Source organism: Cuculus canorus, chromosome 7 (genome assembly GCF_017976375.1).
Source record: "Cuculus canorus isolate bCucCan1 chromosome 7, bCucCan1.pri, whole genome shotgun sequence".
Classification (NCBI taxonomy): Eukaryota; Metazoa; Chordata; class Aves; order Cuculiformes; family Cuculidae; genus Cuculus; species Cuculus canorus.
The window spans coordinates 17,226,918-17,246,623 of record NC_071407.1 but is presented as its reverse complement, the minus strand read 5'-3'; the positions used below and the strand labels follow the sequence as shown (position 1 = coordinate 17,246,623).

The following is a 19,706-nucleotide window of genomic DNA, read 5'->3' as shown; positions in this document are numbered from 1 at the left end:
TTGCAGTTTGATGAAGTCCAGAACCCTGTCTAGAAGGGCAGACCTTTCCTAGTGTCTGCTGTACCAGGTATTATGCCTTAGGCTTAGCCTGGAAGTTAGTTTAGTTTGAAGAAGTTATTGTTATCTTAAATAATGCTAAGGACAAGTTAGAGACAGGGTTTAAGACTGGAATGATGCCAGCAAATATGGATTACTTAAAAGCAGTGGATTTTTAACTGTGTTTGCAGTTTATAATCCCAGTAGGTAATGCCTTCAAATGTAAACATTAAAAGGATGTTCTCTTTTCAGTAGTGTTCTATATAGCAGAAAATGTAGACATCCACAGGTGCAATTAAACTTTCCATAACCAAATAGATTTCCTGACCCCAAACTATTGTTTCTGTTCCAGCTTTGGTTTTTTCCTTCCTTTATTTTGTACTCTGGGGCAACATATTTACTAGAGTTTTTCCTGGATGGGGAGTATCATTCAGTTATTCTATGTGGAGGACAAAAAGGAGCAGGATAGGGTTTTCAAATTTCACAGTTATTTCAAAATTATGAAATTTGGGGTTGTTTGTTTGCTTGCTTGTTTATTTGTTTCCAGAAATGGTGATCTGTTCTTGTATTTTAAAAATTACTCCCTCACAGGGTGATGCTATTAGCTGGTTAATCACAAGATACTTTGCAATGAATATTTCTACAGCTCTAATATTCAGCTCTTAATAATAAATTTATAAAAAAATCTGAGTTCTGTTCTTCCCAAGGGATCTGCGTCTGTCAGGATTTACATAGCTGAAGCCAGCCATAGTTATGCAATTATATTTCTAAGCGCTTGTAAATAATTTGCCAAAATTTTCTAATTGTTGGCACCCTGCAAATATATGTTGCCAATATCTTTTGGAGTTTTTCACTGTCCATATTCTCAGAATTCTAAATGCTTCTGAACAGCTAATTCATATGTACAACTTATAGACTTTATTTTGAGAATGTCAGCAACAAAGTTAAGCTAATTTCTGAGCGGTATGTCTCAAGGAAATGCCACAGTGGAGCACATTCATTATCCAGCTGCTTGCCTGGCCTCTTGTCCAAAATGGCTGCAGACAGATGCTTCTGACAGAAGCGCAAAGAATCTTCTCTTCCCAAATAATTAGAAATTATTTTAAGTGCTAGAAAAAGAAAAATATGATTCTTATGTAATTTGTCCGTGTTTGCCATATTCTTGTTCTCAACAACTGCCGATCGCATGAATACCACAGTTTAATTTGGAGGGGAAAGTATTTTGGGTTATGGCTTTCTGTTAGCTAAAGTATCATCTGGTTCAACACCTTCAATGTGTTTTACCACATCTCTCTGAGTCCTTAATCAGGCTGCAGTGTGTTTTTTGAGATGGCTACATTAGTACTGCACACAGTATCTCAGATAAGACAACACCTTTGATTTGCCATAATATGGAGTGGGGTATTCTCCCTGCTATCCTCCACATGTTGTAACAGTATTTGCATTTTCCTGTAGCCGTGTATTGAGATCATGGTCTTGCTGAGTTGTCACAACAGTGTTAATTTTAAACCTTACAATCACTTCTTTCCTATATATAGTATTTTGCATATCTGGACCCTGAACTTCCCTAGTCTGCCTGCCCCGCCTCGTTAGTTACCTACTTTCTTCTGAATTTTTGCACTTCCATTTTCAATTACCATTTCAGATATTCAACCAGCTATAAATGCGGATCTTACTGGCCTGAAACTCTGCTGATTATCCCATGAACTTTTTATAAAAATAGAGATGATATTTGTTACTTCCAGTTCTTTTGCACATAAGTGGTTTTTAATGAAAGACTATGTATTCTTAGCAGATCAGCCTGTTTATTCTGAAGCGCTTTCAACATTCTTGGATATTCACCATCTGGGCAGGTTGACAACTTGCTAACACGCTGCTGTCGCTATCCAGGCCTTCAAACAGGAAGTGAGAATGGGTCAGAAAGTCCTTTTTCAATGGAAATGATTCAGTAGGAAGCATAAAGTAAGGCTGAGTTGAAAACAACTTCTGAGAATTCAAGAATTGATTTGATGAATGGGAGATTGGGAACACTAACATAATTATTGCCATCATCCACTTCAGTTTACTGGAGAATAAATAAACAATTATATGAATATAAATATGCATATTTGGGGGGAGATTGCTTTCTATTGTAACAAATTTGAAGACAGAAGTATTACAGTAGCATAACTAATTGGGGAAATTCAAAGTCTCAAAGCACAAATACAACACCACTTCTGTATAGCACACTGGAGGTCTTTGTAGCTATAGTTCGCTTCAGGAAAATTCCTGAATAGGAATAGGGTTAGGTTGGCCTCTGAGCACTTTGTTTAAGTGAACTATAAACAGAGACATGGCTGTAACGCCAGCCATTAGAATTCAGAGTCATCAGTAACAAAGAAAAGCTGCCATTTGCAGTAATTCAGGCAATGTACCGCAGCTCAGTCTTGAGGAACCAGACTCTGCAAGACCTCAGCAGTTACCGGTCAGTTCCTGACCACAAAAACAGGTTTAGCCATTCTCATCAACAGGACTCTAAATAACACCTTTATTACTGTGCTCAGAGCTCCAGATGAGCAAGTGTGAGAGCACAAAGCTTGGAGGCATATGAAGGGTGGCTGGGAATGTTTGCAATGCGTATGAACAAATCGGAGAGGAGGACTGCTAGGCAGCAGGAGAGGTGTTAACAACTGAGGGCACTGAGTGTTTGCCTTTGGATTTTCCAGCTGCTGAACCTGGCTTAACTTCTGCCCTGCTTTGGCAGGGCTCTGGCTGTTTTGGTGAGCAGTGGCCTGCTTGCAACTCCATTCATGTCACCACTGCTGAGACTGATGTTGAAAGCAAAAATCGCCACAAGCTTAGAGCATGCATGTAGCTTGTAAGCCTGTTTCTTGCTAAGTTTTCCTATATTTGCTATATTTTGCAAGAACTGGGTAATTGTCTGGATTTTATGGGGTCCCCATTGAAGAGCAACAAATCATTTCTTTCATGGTAAGGAAAATATTTCCTTGAAAGAGAATAATCCCGGATTCTTGAGACTTGCTGTGGGTTTACATTTTATCCCAACTTTTAACAGTTTGGACATGCTGACTTCTCTGCCTCCTTTTGGTGCTATTGTCAGTAGTGTTCAACAACAGTCTGAGGACTGTTTGTTACTTTTATGGTTTAAATATTCTTTATTTTCCATTCCATACTAGCACAATCTATTGTAATGCTCATATACATAAATACAGCTGTTAGACATTTAGCTTCCCACTAGAACACATCAAAGCATATCACGCATATTATTAACTATGCTAATAGTTGTTTCCTGTCCTCAAGAGTACTTTGAATGGCTGTTATCGCCCCTTCAAATAAAGTTTAAAAAAAGGAGGGTATTAAGAGTAAGTCGTAATTAAAATGCAACTCCAAACCAGTAATACAATTTGTCCCTATTTCTTCCGTTATTTTACAGAATGAGTGTTTTCCTTAATGAATTTTCTTCTTAGTAGGCAGAATGCATTTTGGAATATTTCTTCAGCGGAAAACAAGTAGAAACAAAAAAACCTGCAAGTCCTAGACATTACAACAGACAAAGGGAAAAAAAAAAGCTGCACATGGTGTAGTATCAGGTATTCTGAATGTATTTTATATATCCCTTCTTGTGTAGAGAAGTGTATGTTTTTTATATTTGTGCTCCGTTAAAATCATAATGAAGTAGTTGTAGGAATACAATACAATCCCATTAACAGTTTTTTCTGTCTTAGACAACATGACTAAGCAGCATCAAGTATCAGCATTATCCATTAATAACCTTCAATAGTGTCTTCTATAATACCTTTAGGACTTTACATACTGTCAGTCATAAACAAAACGATTAGGGAGTTTAGCAAATCCATTACAACCGCAGGAGACAACCATTCAGCTGCAAGTAAAGTAGACCTTGCTTAAGAAACCTCTAAAGAAAGTATTAACGTATCTATGATAAAAGGTTCTATTTTAGTCTTTGTCTGGGAATTCCACAGAAGGAATTCTGAGCAGAGAACCAGGACGGAATATGGCCTTTTGCTCAGAGGAGCTGTTAAAATGCCCAGTGTCTGAAACTAGGAAGAAACAGCATAGGGAGCCACGTAATGAGCCTTTACACTCTTCTACGTTAAGGATTATGAGTTCTGTTCTAAAAATATCCCCGTTCCTTACGTGGTGCAATGAAATGCTATACTTGCATGATAAGAAACCGACTGTAGTCCCTGTGAATCTTCATCTGATATAAACTGACCAGAGAAGGGGATTTTCAAAAGAGAACAGATTTAGATTGAGAATTAGTTGAACTTCCAAAAGTGACATAGGTATTAAGTACTTCCCAAATTGGTAGTGCTTGACTACCAGTAAAATTTCCTGAGTAAAACCAAATGGCAGATTAATGCAGCAGATTAATCCCTTACCACGCTCCACTATACCATGGCTGGTTTTACCGGTATCGTGACCATAAAATTTTAGTGAGTAAGTAAGTGCAGGCTTTTAAACTCTTCCTTTAAAGACAGGAAAAAAAAAAAAACCCAGTGAATTCCCATAAGTCCATCATATTGTTTCAAAATAAATTAATTCAGGAAAACAATCATAGCACTACTATAGCATAGGGCCTGTAGATGGCTGTAATATAATTCCATGAAACAACCTTCTCAAGGTACAATTGTGAGGCAATATATTGGGGCATAGTGTTTGTAAATAAATATTAGCAAGGTTATCTAACTCCACTTAAAGGCAGCCAGACATCCATAATACGTTCATAATAAGAAGGATACATAGCCATTATCTCGATAATTTGATAGAGAATGCATGTAGGCAAGTATAATGGAAGAAATCAGATCAAAATCAGTGTACGCAATTCAATAAGATTGTAAGTAAAAGACTGAAACAAAAGGCAAGATGAAGTGGAAAACACTTCATGTTTTGCTGCTAGTTTGGGGCTTGGTTCATGACTTTCCATTTCATTCCTCTTCTACGCAATGGGGATTGAAGAAGAGATGGACAAACTGAGTTAGGAATCACAGTTGTGCAGCCAGCATTGAGAAATAATAAAAAAATATTATTTGGATTCATCTGAGGTTTGAAATCATGAGGTTTGAAAGCAAGTAAAGATTTATAAAGGAAATCTCTCAAATGAGTGATGATTTATCAAGACGGTTTTTGAAAATGTATTTGTTAAAAAAAACATCGGTGGCTTCTACTGTGAAACATAGTTTAAAATCTTTCTCATCACCTTGTAAATATTTATGGAAGAGATAATTATTAAGCCAAATACTGACCAGAGCACAGGCAGCTATTGATAAAAAGGCATCAGAAAAATGAACTTCTTAGAGAAGCATTGTTTATGTGGGATTTTTTTCCTTTTCAAATAACATTTAATATAAAAAACTTTATTACAGGAGCATGCTGTTTAGGGTTAACTTCTTAAAATATATATGGCTTTTTTCTTAATGATTACTTTTTTTTCTGTACTAACAGATGCTCTCAGCAGCACCATAACCGAAGGAGAAGTGACTGAGGCTTAAACTGCCCTGTCTTTTTGGGGTCTCTGTGAGTACAGGAAGCAGCCAGCTTGCAGAATCAGCTTGTGTGATTATCTGACGTGCATAGCATGATGAGTCTCATTTGCCAACCAGTGCCTGTGAATTTTAGAAATGTTAGAAATGCGTATAAACATGTACAGTATTGACGTGTATATTTTAAACATGGCACCAAAGCACAAGACTTGGTAACTCCAAGTGCAAAGGTGTCTAAAATCACCTTATATTCTCTTACTTGGCTGCAAAAATGATCTTCAGTAGCAGTACTGGTTTCTCACAATTGATCCACTAGATATATGTAAACAAATGACTATTTAACTTTGAGTTTGTAATAGATTTTCATACCAAATTCAGTCTTGGCATAATTTAACAGATCTAAGTAGCTTCCCTGGAATTGCATATGCCACACCAATGGAATTTGTCCTGATACATTCAAAGTTCCCTGAATTTCAGAAGTATCTGTTACTAAACTTCATTGCAGGATAGTGAAAAAAAATGACTTCACATTCATTAGCTTCATTCAGAATAATGAATAAATTCATTGAAGATTAAATAACTGCAATAACAGTGGAAAGATTTGACAGAACACATGGAATTCATGCAAGTGATGTGTGACAGTTCAGACACAGAAATAATGCTAGCTGAAAAATAAGCTGTGCTTCTAATTTTCAGCATGGTAACAGCCCCAGTGTCATACAGAGATTTATTTTGTGCTGCTTCAGCATGAGGTGAAGAAAGACAGACCTTTACCTGGTCTTTTATTCTGTTGATTTCTTGTAAATATCTAGAAAATCAGGTGCTTGCAGCTATACACAGTGCAAAGCCCTATCCTACAACTGGATCTATGTGAGAATGCTCTTTTCTGGGTGAAGCCCCATTTAAATCAGCGAAGCCTCCCATAAATGCAAAGATATGTCCAGGTGATAATTTATAGGACCAGGGGTCGATGCTGTATTTTTATCAAGAACTTCTTGTTGTATGTAAAACTCACCTGATCTTCAATATTGTGCATCTTCCATGGGCAATATTGTACTGGGCAATATGCCTTCTTGGGTTTATTTTATATGTGTATAATATATACACAAATAAAAAGTATCACCTGCAAATAATATTTGGAATGTGAAAGACACAAAATGTAAACATTTTATTTGGCAGTTGTTTCAAACAGGTGAATAAATAAATGGAAAATTACATCTTAATATTCTTTATGGCAACAGATGCAGTTGCACACATATTTACATATTGTGGATGCAAAGAACAGTTAATTTAATTTCTTTTTGTTAAAAAATGCAACTTCCAACACCACTAGACTTGACAATTAAAGATGAAGATACTAGTAATAATTTGTTGTAGCAATCTCAACTTTTAAAGGCATTCATTTGGAAGTAAGATAAGAGAGTCATCATGCATTTAGTTCATTTTGTCCACTTATGGTAGAAAGTCTGATGTAATCTTAGAGTTATGAGTGTCATGCGCTTAAGTCAACTATGCAATGTTCATAAATCAATGTAGTTCCCTTAAAACTTGAAGCAAAGAGAAAATCTCGTTTATCGATGGAGACATGTATGAACGATCTTGGTGCCTGTACGTTTAATTCTTGAAACTTCACAAATTCTGCCTTTTCAGCATCCCAATAATAAACTTGAGTGAAAGAATAATCACTTCCAAGAATGGCATATTGATAATTTTTTATCTGAAGTGGTTGGAATACCATTGACCCTCGGGATGGCATCCTTTGTAAATCCAGAAATGCTGAACCACCCCACTTCATTACTTTAGAGTCCCCAATAAATCTTGTTAAGCAAATGTATACATCCTCTTTCACTTTGAAATGTTTCACTGCATATGCATCTTCCATATCTTGGATATCAAAACGCTTAACAAATTCATTTGTTCCTTTGTTCCATTGATATATTACAGGTCTTTGGGAACTACTTGACAGAATTAAATGTGGTTTGCCGGATATTTCAAGATACTCTACATCAGTATCTCTGTACCAGGCGTGCAGAGACTGATGGGAATAAAATCCATTCCCATTCCATTTGTAAACAGTGGTGAAACCAGCCTTTGAACTGTCTGCCACAACAAAATACCAGCCTTCAGCAATCCTGAAAGTTTCAATGTCATTGGGTTTTCGGATTTTAAGGATTTCAATATCTTGAATTTTTATAAACTTATTAGCAAAAATATCTCTTTTATATATGTGGGAGCCTCCAAACAGCTGTGCGACAATGACATACAGCTGACTCTCAATAACTATAGGTTTACACACAACAGTTGAAGTACCTATAAAAAGAAAAGTAAAAGACAGGGTTAGCATCACTTTTGGGGGTCAGCTGTTGTTAAGCTATTTATTGAGCAGCGTTGATACCTGTAATGTTGTCGTAATTCCTGAACATCACTTCTACATGGTCCCATTCAAGAAAGATGCATTTTCCAGTAAAGGGCTGAGCAATAACCACATGTTCATCATTCATGTATGAGAAAGTATCTACTGACAGAGATTGGTATGGCAGCGTCTGATAAACTTTGAATTCTGTAAAAGTGCACACAACAGGTGATAATTACAGAGATGCTTTCCATACTGTACTGAAAAAATATCTGCTTAGCAGATACCAGTTTATTAAAAATTACAGTATTTCATCACTAGTCCAATATTCCTCTTGATAAAGGAGTACTGCAACCTGTTGTTCTTGATTAAAACAAGAGCCGTTTTATGTCCTAGTTGTCTAAATCCTTATATAACATAGCAAAGTCTAAGTAGAAGCTGCAATATGAGACCCCACTCCCAAATGTCTCACATGTCAGACTTAGATCTGCAGAGATTTTAGATTGACTTTAGTGGAAGTTCCATCTGGTATACAGACTCTCCACAAAAATTGACCCTACAATAAAAAAAAAAATACAGCTTTGACTTTAATTTAACAAGATTAAATAAATTGAGGCACTTTACCTGTAATAATGCAATCAAATTCTTTCGGAGAGAGGCTATTGATTTTGCGCATCTTATATTCTGGTGGGCTTTCACAGTATATGTCTTCAACCGTCGCATTGGTGCTGCCCAGCCATTCCACTAGCCATTTCAGTTTGCAGTCACAATTAAATGCATTGCCTCTAAGATCTCTACAACAAATAAATCGTGTATTGAAAATAAGTAGTGAGCTGAGGTATTTCTCCTTGCAGTACAACAAACTGGGCTCTTGTTAAATACGTGCCCTCTTGCTTTCTCTCAATTGATGCCTTCCTGGCTTAAGCTGTCCTGACCCACAGTTAAATATATATACCAGAACCCACATAGATTTAATTGTATAATATTAAGGAAATCAACTAGACCTTAACTTGATAACCACTATGAAATTTTTATTGATTGTCCCAAGTTTACAGGCACACAGAAGTCTTCCAAACTATTGGCCCCATATTTTGGGAGGTTGTTTCTTTTGAATCACCCCTTTTCAATAACAGCATACTACATAACAAAACCAGAATTAATGTAACCTGGTGGTTCGCCAGTCAGTATTTGCTGCCTCCTTTAGATATACTCATTTAGGGCTTTAGAATGCACAAGCAAAAGAGCTCTGTTTAAGTCTTTTACAGCTCTCTTGTGTCAGATTTCAGATCATATGTACAGGAATGGACAAGTGGCAGGAGCAGACTGTGTCAGCCATGTCAAGTAATGATACCAGATCCACTGACCACCTCTACATCTTGTTACTCCAGCTCTGCATTAGGAATTCAGCCTACATTGTTAATACAGGGAGCAGGCAAAGTATGTTCTGTGCTCATTATCCCAGATAAGGTGAACCAGAATTTGTTGTGTTGTAAACAGGTCATATTTCAGTGAAGCAACTATAGGACTTATCTGTTTATCTATATTTTGTATTTTTACTGGGTGTTAATTATATATTCAACCAAGTTCATGGTTTGGTTTGATTGCAGTTAGATTCAGTATGGGATATGGTACTTACTGAGACAGATGCTTTTGTGATAAAAACTAGCCTTCCCAGAAATTATTTGCTCATAGAAATGTTACTCCATTAAATATCATCCGCCCTCCCCTCATGCCATGCTCTCTCATGCATCCCTAGGGATACTTCCTCCCTATTCACTAAGCCTTAATGAACATGCAGCTTTCTTACGTGACTGCTAACAACATTACTTATCTTCGTAACTGGTGGAATATTTAAAACTAAAGTAAATTATCAATAACAGTAGACAAAAACCAAGCCTACCAAGTCACTACCCAGGAATAAGTTCTCATTCCTCGCTATTGGTTTCAATCATTACTCAGAATGTCCTTTAAAATAATCTCCTTATATTTTTAGTATAATTAATAGATTAATGAATTGTTTTCTTACACATTTGTTAAAGAATCCAAGCCTTTGAATATGTCTTTTGGAAGCGATTGGAGATTGTTATTTGCAAGACTCCTGTAAAAGAAGACACTTCAGTATCAGTGCTAGTTCATGAAATTACACATTTTTGCAAGGTGTAATACTGTGGGTTTGGGTTTTTTTTGCTTAAGGTAAAGAACCCTGGTACTCTCCAGCACTGAATTCTAAAAGATTGCTTTTAAGAATGGCTCACTTACTTTGTGGCTCTCTCTCTCACTGAACTACCATGCCTCCATCTGATTTCCGACTCCTCAGCAGCCTTGCAGCATTTACGATACTTCACTCAGCAGGGTAAAAAGTGCAATCACCTCTGGTGTTTTGCCAACACCATTATTTTAAAACAATTAGTTGTGTCTGGATCTACTGACGTTTTCCTTATAAAATACCAATACATGGTGGTCATACTACTGCAATTTCCCCACTTTCTTGTTTCTCTTCTGGAATGAAAATTTTAATACTAGGTTTCATTCCATTGGACTTAGACTTAACTTATAGGTTTTGGAAATACGCAGTGATAGACAAGAAACTGCTGATCAATATAACTTTCTTTCCCGAAAGCTGTACACACGTGTGTGAGTATCTGTGCGTGAGACCAGCAAAAACCTGCTGGTAATTCCCAATTCTTAATGTCAGGAAAGCATGTTTAAATTCAGTGAGTGCTCTAGTACTGTACATGGTCCTATACGGTACTCTAGTAAAAGTGACGAGGAAATGTGAGCAGGCTTTGAACAAGCTATATATTATATGTCAGTCAGACATGCCTGTGAGTCCACCAAAGGTCTGGCTTCTCCGAGATGTCACTGAGGCCATGACAGGAAAAGAATAATGTTGTAGGGTAAAGTTTACACTTCTTTTGACTAATAAAATTATTTATTACTTATGGAAAGAAATGAAAATGGCAAGAAATCATTCTAATTTAAGATCCCAGTTATAATCTGTAGCTGGTAAGTCTTGGAACGTGTGCTACTTTCGCTTGTAAATATAAAAGTTATTCATTAACTACAATTTCTCTAGTCAAGCAAAGCCACTTAGGCATATAGTTAAAACTGAAGAACAGGCCCAGACATACTGCTGCCTCATTTAAAATTGAGTGTTTGCCTTACCAGAAATAGTAAATATGGCATGATATTAGTCCATTCTGACTTCACCGCTTTTGAATCTTTTCGAATCACTTTTTTATCTGATTATAGCATTGTTTGGTGTGTGTACCATGTGCTTCACTTCTGCTTAATGTTACACTGAACAGCAACTCTTTAAAAGTCAGGTAACTAAGTCACATGGAGAACGCTAAGTAGACTTGCAAGCTGAGGCAGGTTTAATGCCCTGTATATTCTTATAACCTGGATTATAGCAAACTGAAAGCAATGATGTGCACAGAAGTGCCAGTAGGTCATCATTGCCATGTGAATGATTGACAGAAAAATTTACACAAATGTTATGCATTTGGATTTTTTGAATGTTTGGATGAAAATTGTGGATTTTATATTCCACTGTTAAAAGCAACTTCTTTATTACAAAACATGGGCTTGCCTAGATGGTGCCATACATAGCATTTGGGTTGTAATAAGAGAGTAAAGATTAAATCAAACATGCAGTTAAAGTTATGGATGCAGTCCTGAAAGCAATGCAATCAAAATTATATATTGTAAACAGAAATTATTTTCCAATCCTAGCTGTAAGACTTTGACATTAAATTAGCAAAGTAGTAAAAAAAATGTTATTTTTCTTTAGTTTTCCTTTTCTTAAATCTGCTCTGAGCAGAACATGAATTGTTTTGCATAATGATAACTACTAGAAGACTTTACAATAAGGACACACTGTAATTATCAAAGTTAATCACATTATAAAACTACAAATGTTTGGCTAGCTTACTGCATTGCAAAAATTATGTTGTGAAGCAAACAGAAAAAACAGAACAAAGTTCATGTTCTCTAACTTCATGGAACTTATTTGTATGCGTATTTATTATGGTTCCTTTTAATATATTTTATGTACACAAGTACTCTCTTGTTTCTTAAATGAGAAACGCCTCAGGGTGCCAAATGATTATTCTTAACGTGTATGTACAATTTTTCCCCAAAGGGTGGAGAGTGGTTCTGCAAACAGATCAAACCAGTAACATTCTGTGGTTAATGGACCTGCCTTTGCAGTTATTTTCTGCAAATTTCTCAGTGTCTTCCTGAATAGCACCCCAAACACAATAGCAGCATGATGCACAAATCTATGTCCCAAAAATGCGCATGCAACCACATGCAAACTGCAGTGGTTCCTCAGATGTGTTTCTATATTTGCATGTGTTTTCTCCTACAGAACTGCTGAAGCATCCCCAGAAGCCAATGTAACAGGCAAGGCAAGATGTTACTCTTGGCCTGTATGCCCTGTGCATTCTCCACAACTGTGCCTTCCTCTGTGCTAGAAAGGCAATTCGCTTACTAGCAGCAAAAGCTACTAAATAAGTAAATGAATATGATAAATAATGTACTGGAGCCATTTGTAAATATAAAGCTATTCATGTGCATAAATATTTTGAAGACAGCATCCCAGTTACCAGCCTTATCCAATTATCTGCCTTTTTAAACCATACTATAATTATGCCTATACCTCTAATATGGATTTTTATGGGTTATGCACAGCCTGTTTATATGCCTTTTCTCCTCTTCTCTCTTTCCTCTTCTTCAGACCTAAAGCCTTTCTATAAGTAAACATGTTCACAAGTAGTCACAGTAAGCTCACTTTCAGCCAGCTGTGAGTCTTGTCTATACTGACCGAAAAGGGGTGAGTAAAGAGTTGTATGGTACATTTAATATGTGGTGAAGATGTGGTGAATTGCAATTCAACTATTAGATTTATGCATTAACTATTTTAAATGGAACCTTTGTTTTCTCTCCTGTGTCTAAATATATTAAAGAAAAAGTTAAAATGACCCCATTTTGAAACCCTCTTAGAGGTTTTTATGCAAAGGCCAAAAAGTGAGACTCTAGTCTCCTGCCTTAAGCACACTCCTGCCCAAGACACACACCCTTCAGAATGCAAATACTCAGAGCTGGATATAAACCCATTTTAGCCACAGTCCAGATATTTTAGCCTCCTTCTCTTACAGTATTTCTGGGGGTTTTATGTTTTCTTAGAGTACATACTGTATTTTCAATAAACTTATCACTTGCTAAAATAAAATGATTGCTAAAAGATAAACTTGATGTAGGGTAAGAGACAAAAATCTGTCTTAAAAACTCTCTTGCTGGCTCAGAGCATGAAGATGCTACACTTGTGTTTGCAATTAAATGTTTCAGGTATTTTTTTGCCAGCGTGCATTTCACCTGCTGAGCACAGTGTGAGAAATGCCTCTGCTGTTGTGAGCACGGGAAGCATCGCTCCTAACAGGCACGTTAGCATCCAGAGTGCCTTTGACTCATTTCCCTCTCGGCTAACACAGGGAGGGGGCTGCACTGTGGCAGAGGGCAAGGGTCTGGCCAAGTGCCCGGGGCAGCTGAAGGGCTCAGCAACAAACCAAGGAATGCTAAGCAGACCTTGGTGGCAGTATGTGACAGATCCTGACCGTGCGATGCTCTGGCTTGTGTGGAGAACAGCATGCAGTGCAGGGGTTCAAAGTTGATCCTGCTGAAGTCTAAGGGTCAATATGCCCTACAGTTAAATGGAAGAAGTGAATCAGTAAGTCATAATAAGTGCATTTTATTGCACCTCTTCTATTTTAAAATTGATCTAGGTGAGAATTTTCATATCCAATTGGGTCAAATTCTGCTGGATCCAGGCCAAAATGGACATGGGTACAGACAGTGATAGCTGGTCCTAGGAATGGCTGTAACACTCTCCTGGATCCACGCCAGACTGGGGTGCCTGGGAAGAGGCATGTGTCCCCCCCAACCTCTCATCACCATGGCACCATAGTACTGAGCACAGCTCCCACCTTCCTCTTCTCCAGGTCCCAAACTGGGACTCACCTTGTTAGTGCCAATCTTCCTGACCCATCCTGCTTTCTCCCTGCTCCTACACACTCAGCTGGAACTCCCTAGTACTCTGAGCAGAGAAAGCCAGGGAGCTACTGCCAAATATGCATCACTTGGAAGCTGCTTGGGTCCTGGCCTTCTGCACATACCACAGTTTGGAAGTCTTTGGTGGAAACACAAAGATTAACATTCTAATTAAATAACTATTAATAACACTTAAAATATGAGCAGCTACATATAAAAATGCAAAATTCAACAACACAGTGGTTCAGTCACTATATTAAATATGCTGAGTAATGTATTCAACCACTTTACTTACAGGTGAATTAAAGATTTCAGTCCTCTGAAAGTATTTCTTGAAATTGACTTAATGCTGTTGTTCTCTATGAACCTGTAACGGGTCGTAAAGTCATTCTGGTCAAAGCAATGCCTGGAACTTGGAAGCCCACCCACTCTATTCAATAATTCCAGGAAATATACTTTTGCCCACTCACAAATATTCTAGATGAGGAAGGCCCATGAAAGCATCATCACTAATAACATCAAAAGTGTTGGATGTAAACAACCTGCGTAAAAGAGATGTAAAACAAAAGACCATTAAGTTATTGGCATCTTTAGAAAGCGGTTCAGCAAGCCATGACAGGCCAAATTTCCACTGCCTGATCTCATGGTTTTCTTTGTGCAAGCACTACAGGATTGTAAGGCTGATAGATTGCACCATAATCTTGTGCAAAGGGCAGGACCCAGCAAGTCAGTGCTTTGCCTACTGGAGCCATCTGATAAAATTCCATTGACTTCTGTGGAAGGTAAATGTGGGCTTATCATGCCAGTAAAACAATGGGATTGTACAGGCGCCACTGGAGAAATACTTGGACAACAATGAAATGGTCAAGTACTACAGAGGTCTAAATTGTATTGAAGAACTTACTTTTGACAACATAAGAAAAGTATCAAGCTGGTTAGTCAAATACAGCCCAAATTTGCACTGACATGCAGGAAAATCCCTTTACTTATGAGTTAAACTTCTGAGCATATTTGACCTGAGGGTACTGAGAAATTACATAGCAAAAAAAATGGAAAATCTCTTAATTTAGTCACTATTGAAATCAGAACTATTTTTAAGACCACATTATATCTATTAGTGATAGCTCTTAGAGTGTGCCTGTATTTTTCATCCATCTAGCAGTAAAAATACTAGCAGTACATTTAATTTTACATAATTTTGTAGGCATTAAAAGTGGACTAGCATTGATTTTTCCCGCTTTATTTATGCTTATCAGCATGCTTGCATTTGTCCATTTTAATTCAGCTCTGGACTGCCACACCCTTAATATGGTGAGGAATTGTCAAGCACAATGAACTTTACCCCTGTGGAATACTAGATGCAAAATTATATTTTATTCAATTGGACCTGATGGATAAACAGATTTACATCTTTAGGCATTCAGGAATTCAGGATTTCCAAGTATGAATTAATACAGTTCACAAGTTAATCGCTTGTTTTGAAGTTTGCATTAAAAGTAAATTGCAGATGATTTATTTTCTCACTTGGCTTTTGCAGACTCTGCTTCTTCCACTTTCAGTATGTCACTATATATGTAAAAAAAAAAAAAAAAAGAAGAGCAGGAAGAGCACTTCCCTTTTTGTTAGAAACAATGAATACTTCTTTTTTTTTTTTTTTGAGAAAATAAATATTTTTGTAAAATCTATGAATCCCGAGACCAATTTAATAAATCTGCTGCCTGCAACTGATTTTACTTTTCTGACGTGATTTCACTGGATAATTTTTCCTTTTTGCACTCTACCTTCATGATTTAAAGAACAGGGTGGTATGTCTTTAAATAGTATAGCTATGTTAGAGATTGCAAGGGTTATAGCATAGGTCTTGCACTTGATGAGCTCATTTGCCTCCCCATCTCATACGTCCCTCCAATGGCTGTATTGTGCGTGTTTGATGCACAGTGTCTTTTCTCCCACTCTCTGACCTCAAAGACCAGATTTGATAGATCTGTGACCCACCAGCTAGCGCTTTCAATGGAGGCTGAAGATGCTGCATTGTGGCTGTGACTAGGAACTATATTGCTTAGCAGAACTGTGCAGTGCCAGCAGGTATGGATCCTGGTGCCATGATCGCCCCCCTTCTTTCTATGAGCTTTCATGTCGCTGGTTTTGTACGGGCAGCACATTGCTGATACAGAGTTATGAGTGCTGTAGGTCAGAGTAGGAAGACTTTCTCAACATTTAGGGAACACTCCTGCTGGCACTTTGCTGTAGCTCTGTCACGCTTTCGTTGTCACACGAAGAGCACAGAGCATGCCACCCATACTGTTCAAGAAGAAAAGCTGTCCTAGCCTGGGACTTATGAGTAGTGTTTAGCACAATGAGATCATGATTTTTCCAGAGACCATTGCCACTACTACGGTAAAAACAGTAGTAAATAATAATAACGGCAGATGTATTCCACACTCAGAAATGTGTGACTGGCATACTGGAAATATCAAGTTACATTTGGACTTCAAAAATGTAATGCTGGAGACTATTACATAAAAATACATATAGGCTGCTAAATTTTGCCATCGGCTATATTAAACCTACCAGCTATAATCATGCAAGGCTAAAACATACTGTAATTTTTAATTAACCTGAGTTTTCCATATCCTTATTTCCCTTACTATCTTCTGCCAAAGATGAAAATTTTTCATTCCCACGTACAAGCTGGAGTACTGGCCCCACAGATACAATCCTGCTTCTGTGGTCTGTGTTTAAGGAGTCATTTGCCTCAGATCAGCAGCTTGACTCTCCAAAGATGGCAAGTTGTTCAGCTCCATGTTAGAAATATATCTAGAAAACAAATTACTTGTCAGAGCCCACAACAGAATAAAACCTGCTTTTCTGGGGTCAGAGCTTTTGTTGCAGCATGTATGGCACACCACCCAAATTACTACCATTATCAAAACGCCATCAGTGATTGCCAGACCCTGTCGTGCTATAATCACTCAAAATAAGACGACTGTGTCTGTCCCACTCCACCCTACCTCATTCTGCCTTCCTGGCACTGGGACTGCTAAGTGTAGGTGGTGCATCGTAGCCAAGAGAGATGATGTCCTACTCACTGTCTTCAGATACAAGCTCCACCAATGCAGCTATTTCTTTTTTCTTTCCTTTGAAAGGCCCATTGCAGGAATTATATGTCCCTTTTGTGATCTGTGACCACCTGGGAAAAGCTTCTCAGGAATAAAGCAGCATGGAAAAGCATTTAGGTTTCCATAGTAACTGCATTTACCTATTTACCCTGTATCCAAAATTGTACAGTATGTCTGCACCTCCTTATCAGCTCCACTTGAGGAAGCAGAGTACAGCTAGGGTCAGGGCTTCAGCTATCTGCACCAGCAGTTTAATCTAACAGTTGTAGGGCTCCAATACATCAACACTGCACCTCTGATCGTGTTGAGAGTGCAGGGGAAGTCCGTCTGGGAGAGATGTCCAATTTGGATTTTAATCACATCAGGAAGTGTTTCTCGCCAGATTTTTGAGACAAATCTGTGTGTGTGTCAGGCTGGCAGCACATCCACTATAAACAGTTCAGGTTACACCCCCTCTACCTCCGTATAGCTCGCAATTATATAATCGCATTCCCATGTTTCTAGGAAAGCCTGTGAGCCTGTAAAAATCCTATACAGAAATTAACGTAATACTTAGACATCCCAAAATATTCTCTTTCTGCATCTACCCCATTGCAGTATTTGATTTTAAAATAACTGCTAATTTTATTTAAAATTGGAAGAAAATCTTCATTACTTTTTCTGGCTTGTTGTTTGTTTGGTTTTTTTTTTTTTCCAAAGAACAGGAAATAACAAATAGGGTCAATTCCAAGTGCTATGAAGGCAAAACTCCCACTAAAGTGACAAAACTTCCATAGAAGTCAATGGCAATTTTATGTGGAAAGGGACTTCAGGACCTGTCCCACTGCAATGAAGTGCCTGATCTGACAGGTTCTGAGCTCACAGTCGATGGGAGTTGCAAATGGGCAGCTTTATGCTGGGATCAGGCCCCAAGACTGCAGAAAAGAAACTAGAATAGTTGTTGCAATGCTCAAATCCATACTGTAATGTTAATTAAAGTCTAATAAAGATACCATACATTCTGTCAACAAAAGCTTCAGCATGAAATCATTCAAAGTAGCACTGACAACAGATAGCCTTGCAAAACACTAACCAGATACACTTTAAAAAAAAATTAAACATGCACTGTCTTTCAGATTGCTAAGAAGTCCTGTATTTTGTCATCTAATGAATCTTCCCTTGCTGTTTCTAATAAAATTAATACTGAAACCCTTGCTATAATATTTACAGATACATATACATATCATAACAAAAATTGTATCACATAAATATTTCTCACAGAAGCTGCAGAGATGGTGTGAGCAAAAAACTCCCTTCTGGGATTTTAGTAAAAGCAGATCTCACAAAGGATCTGGAAAGAAGAAGAAAACAACCTCATATTAATGTAGTCTCATATATCCATGGTTATAATACTGATCTGGTCATCACAGAGAAATTTATTTATATAAGTAAAAAAAACAGAAACAAAAAATATGTTACAGGTTTCATGTAGTATAGAAGAAGGTATAAAATGGAATGTGTGCACATACACAGACAGACAGATGAAAGAGATGTAAAAATCAGGATTCAAGGATGCAGCACAATTTTAACACATTAGCTGATGATTCTGAATGCTGAAGGTACTCCCTGCAGCAAGCATCCTGCTGTATGCACTGAAAACACCACACATTCTAGTTCATTTTAAATCATAAATTAAATAACCAAATGCTTACAGCCCTTACAGTGAGATAACATCAGGCGGAACGCTGCGAGGAATAGATCTGGCATTTTCACATAAAGCATTATCTTTGGTACAAGTACACCAGGCAGGACATTTTGGCTTCACTGGTTTCTTCCCTTCAGTCAGCAAAAGCACAGATAAAAGGCATAAGAAACAAGCAATTCTTCTAAAGGGTCTGCTGGCATTTCCCATTCTTTTGATCCGCTCTCGTTCCAGCCAGTTGAAAGAATATCCCAAAACATGAACAGGGGTTCTTTATTCAGCCATTGGATGTCTTTCTGTAAGTCCAGGTCAATATTTGTCTCTGCTTTCCCAACCCTTTTCTTTCTCTTTCACTCTGTTGTAGACAGAAACCTGCAGCTGATCTGTATGTTTCCACTCACTCAGGCAACGGTACTGCTCAGAGAAGAGACCTGCGAGGTGCTGTAAGATGGGGAAAATCCAACCGGCTGAAGGAGGAAAAAAAAAAAAAAAGAAATAAAAAAGACTTGCATCACCACAAAAACACTGAGCACAACACAGCATTAGATTGCAAAGTGATGTAACTGAGAAATACACTGCTTTCTGTTTTCACAGGGAGGCCCTTTCCCTGTTACCAAAAATAGTGCAGCGTTATGTTTTGCTGGTGGGTGGGTGAGTGGGTGTGGGGTGGAGTGTATGCGTGTGGGGGAGAAATCAGTCATCTCCTACTGGATCCCTACAACCTTGTGAACCTTAGAGAATTATGCTTCACATACTGCAAGCAGCAGAACCAACGGCAGTATCCACAGGAAAATTAAACCAAGTGAAACCATCAAAAGCATTGCTGCAAAAGCTGTTAAGATTAATTTTTATCCTTAGCCCTTATTACGCATATTTGCACCACTGAAAAACAAGCTGCCACACATGGAAAATATTACAATGTATGAGAGAACGTGTACAACTGTCATTCCTAAACAAAATAT

At 37.7% G+C, this 19,706-nt stretch overlaps 1 protein-coding gene across 3 annotated transcripts in view; it reads right to left on the bottom strand.

Annotated features, from left to right (window-relative positions):
- Positions 1-3,209: 3,209 nt before the first annotated feature.
- Positions 3,210-19,706, bottom strand: part of LGI1 (leucine rich glioma inactivated 1) — a 35,267-nt gene continuing 18,770 nt past the window's right edge. For 2 of the 3 annotated variants that reach the window (XM_054072133.1, XM_054072132.1), the window contains exons 2-9: positions 18,764-19,211; positions 18,322-18,393; positions 14,415-14,486; positions 14,240-14,311; positions 9,920-9,991; positions 8,518-8,687; positions 7,936-8,100; positions 3,212-7,850 (exon numbers count right to left, since the gene is read on the bottom strand). In XM_054072133.1, coding sequence (XP_053928108.1) covers positions 7,033-7,850; positions 7,936-8,100; positions 8,518-8,687; positions 9,920-9,991; positions 14,240-14,311; positions 14,415-14,486; positions 18,322-18,393; positions 18,764-18,954 — 1,632 coding nt within the window. In that variant the 5' untranslated portion in view covers positions 18,955-19,211 and the 3' untranslated portion in view covers positions 3,212-7,032. Of the gene's footprint in view, positions 7,851-7,935; positions 8,101-8,517; positions 8,688-9,919; positions 9,992-14,239; positions 14,312-14,414; positions 14,487-18,321; positions 18,394-18,754; positions 19,212-19,706 lie in introns of those variants that run through there. The other variant, XM_054072134.1, reaches the window with a different exon arrangement.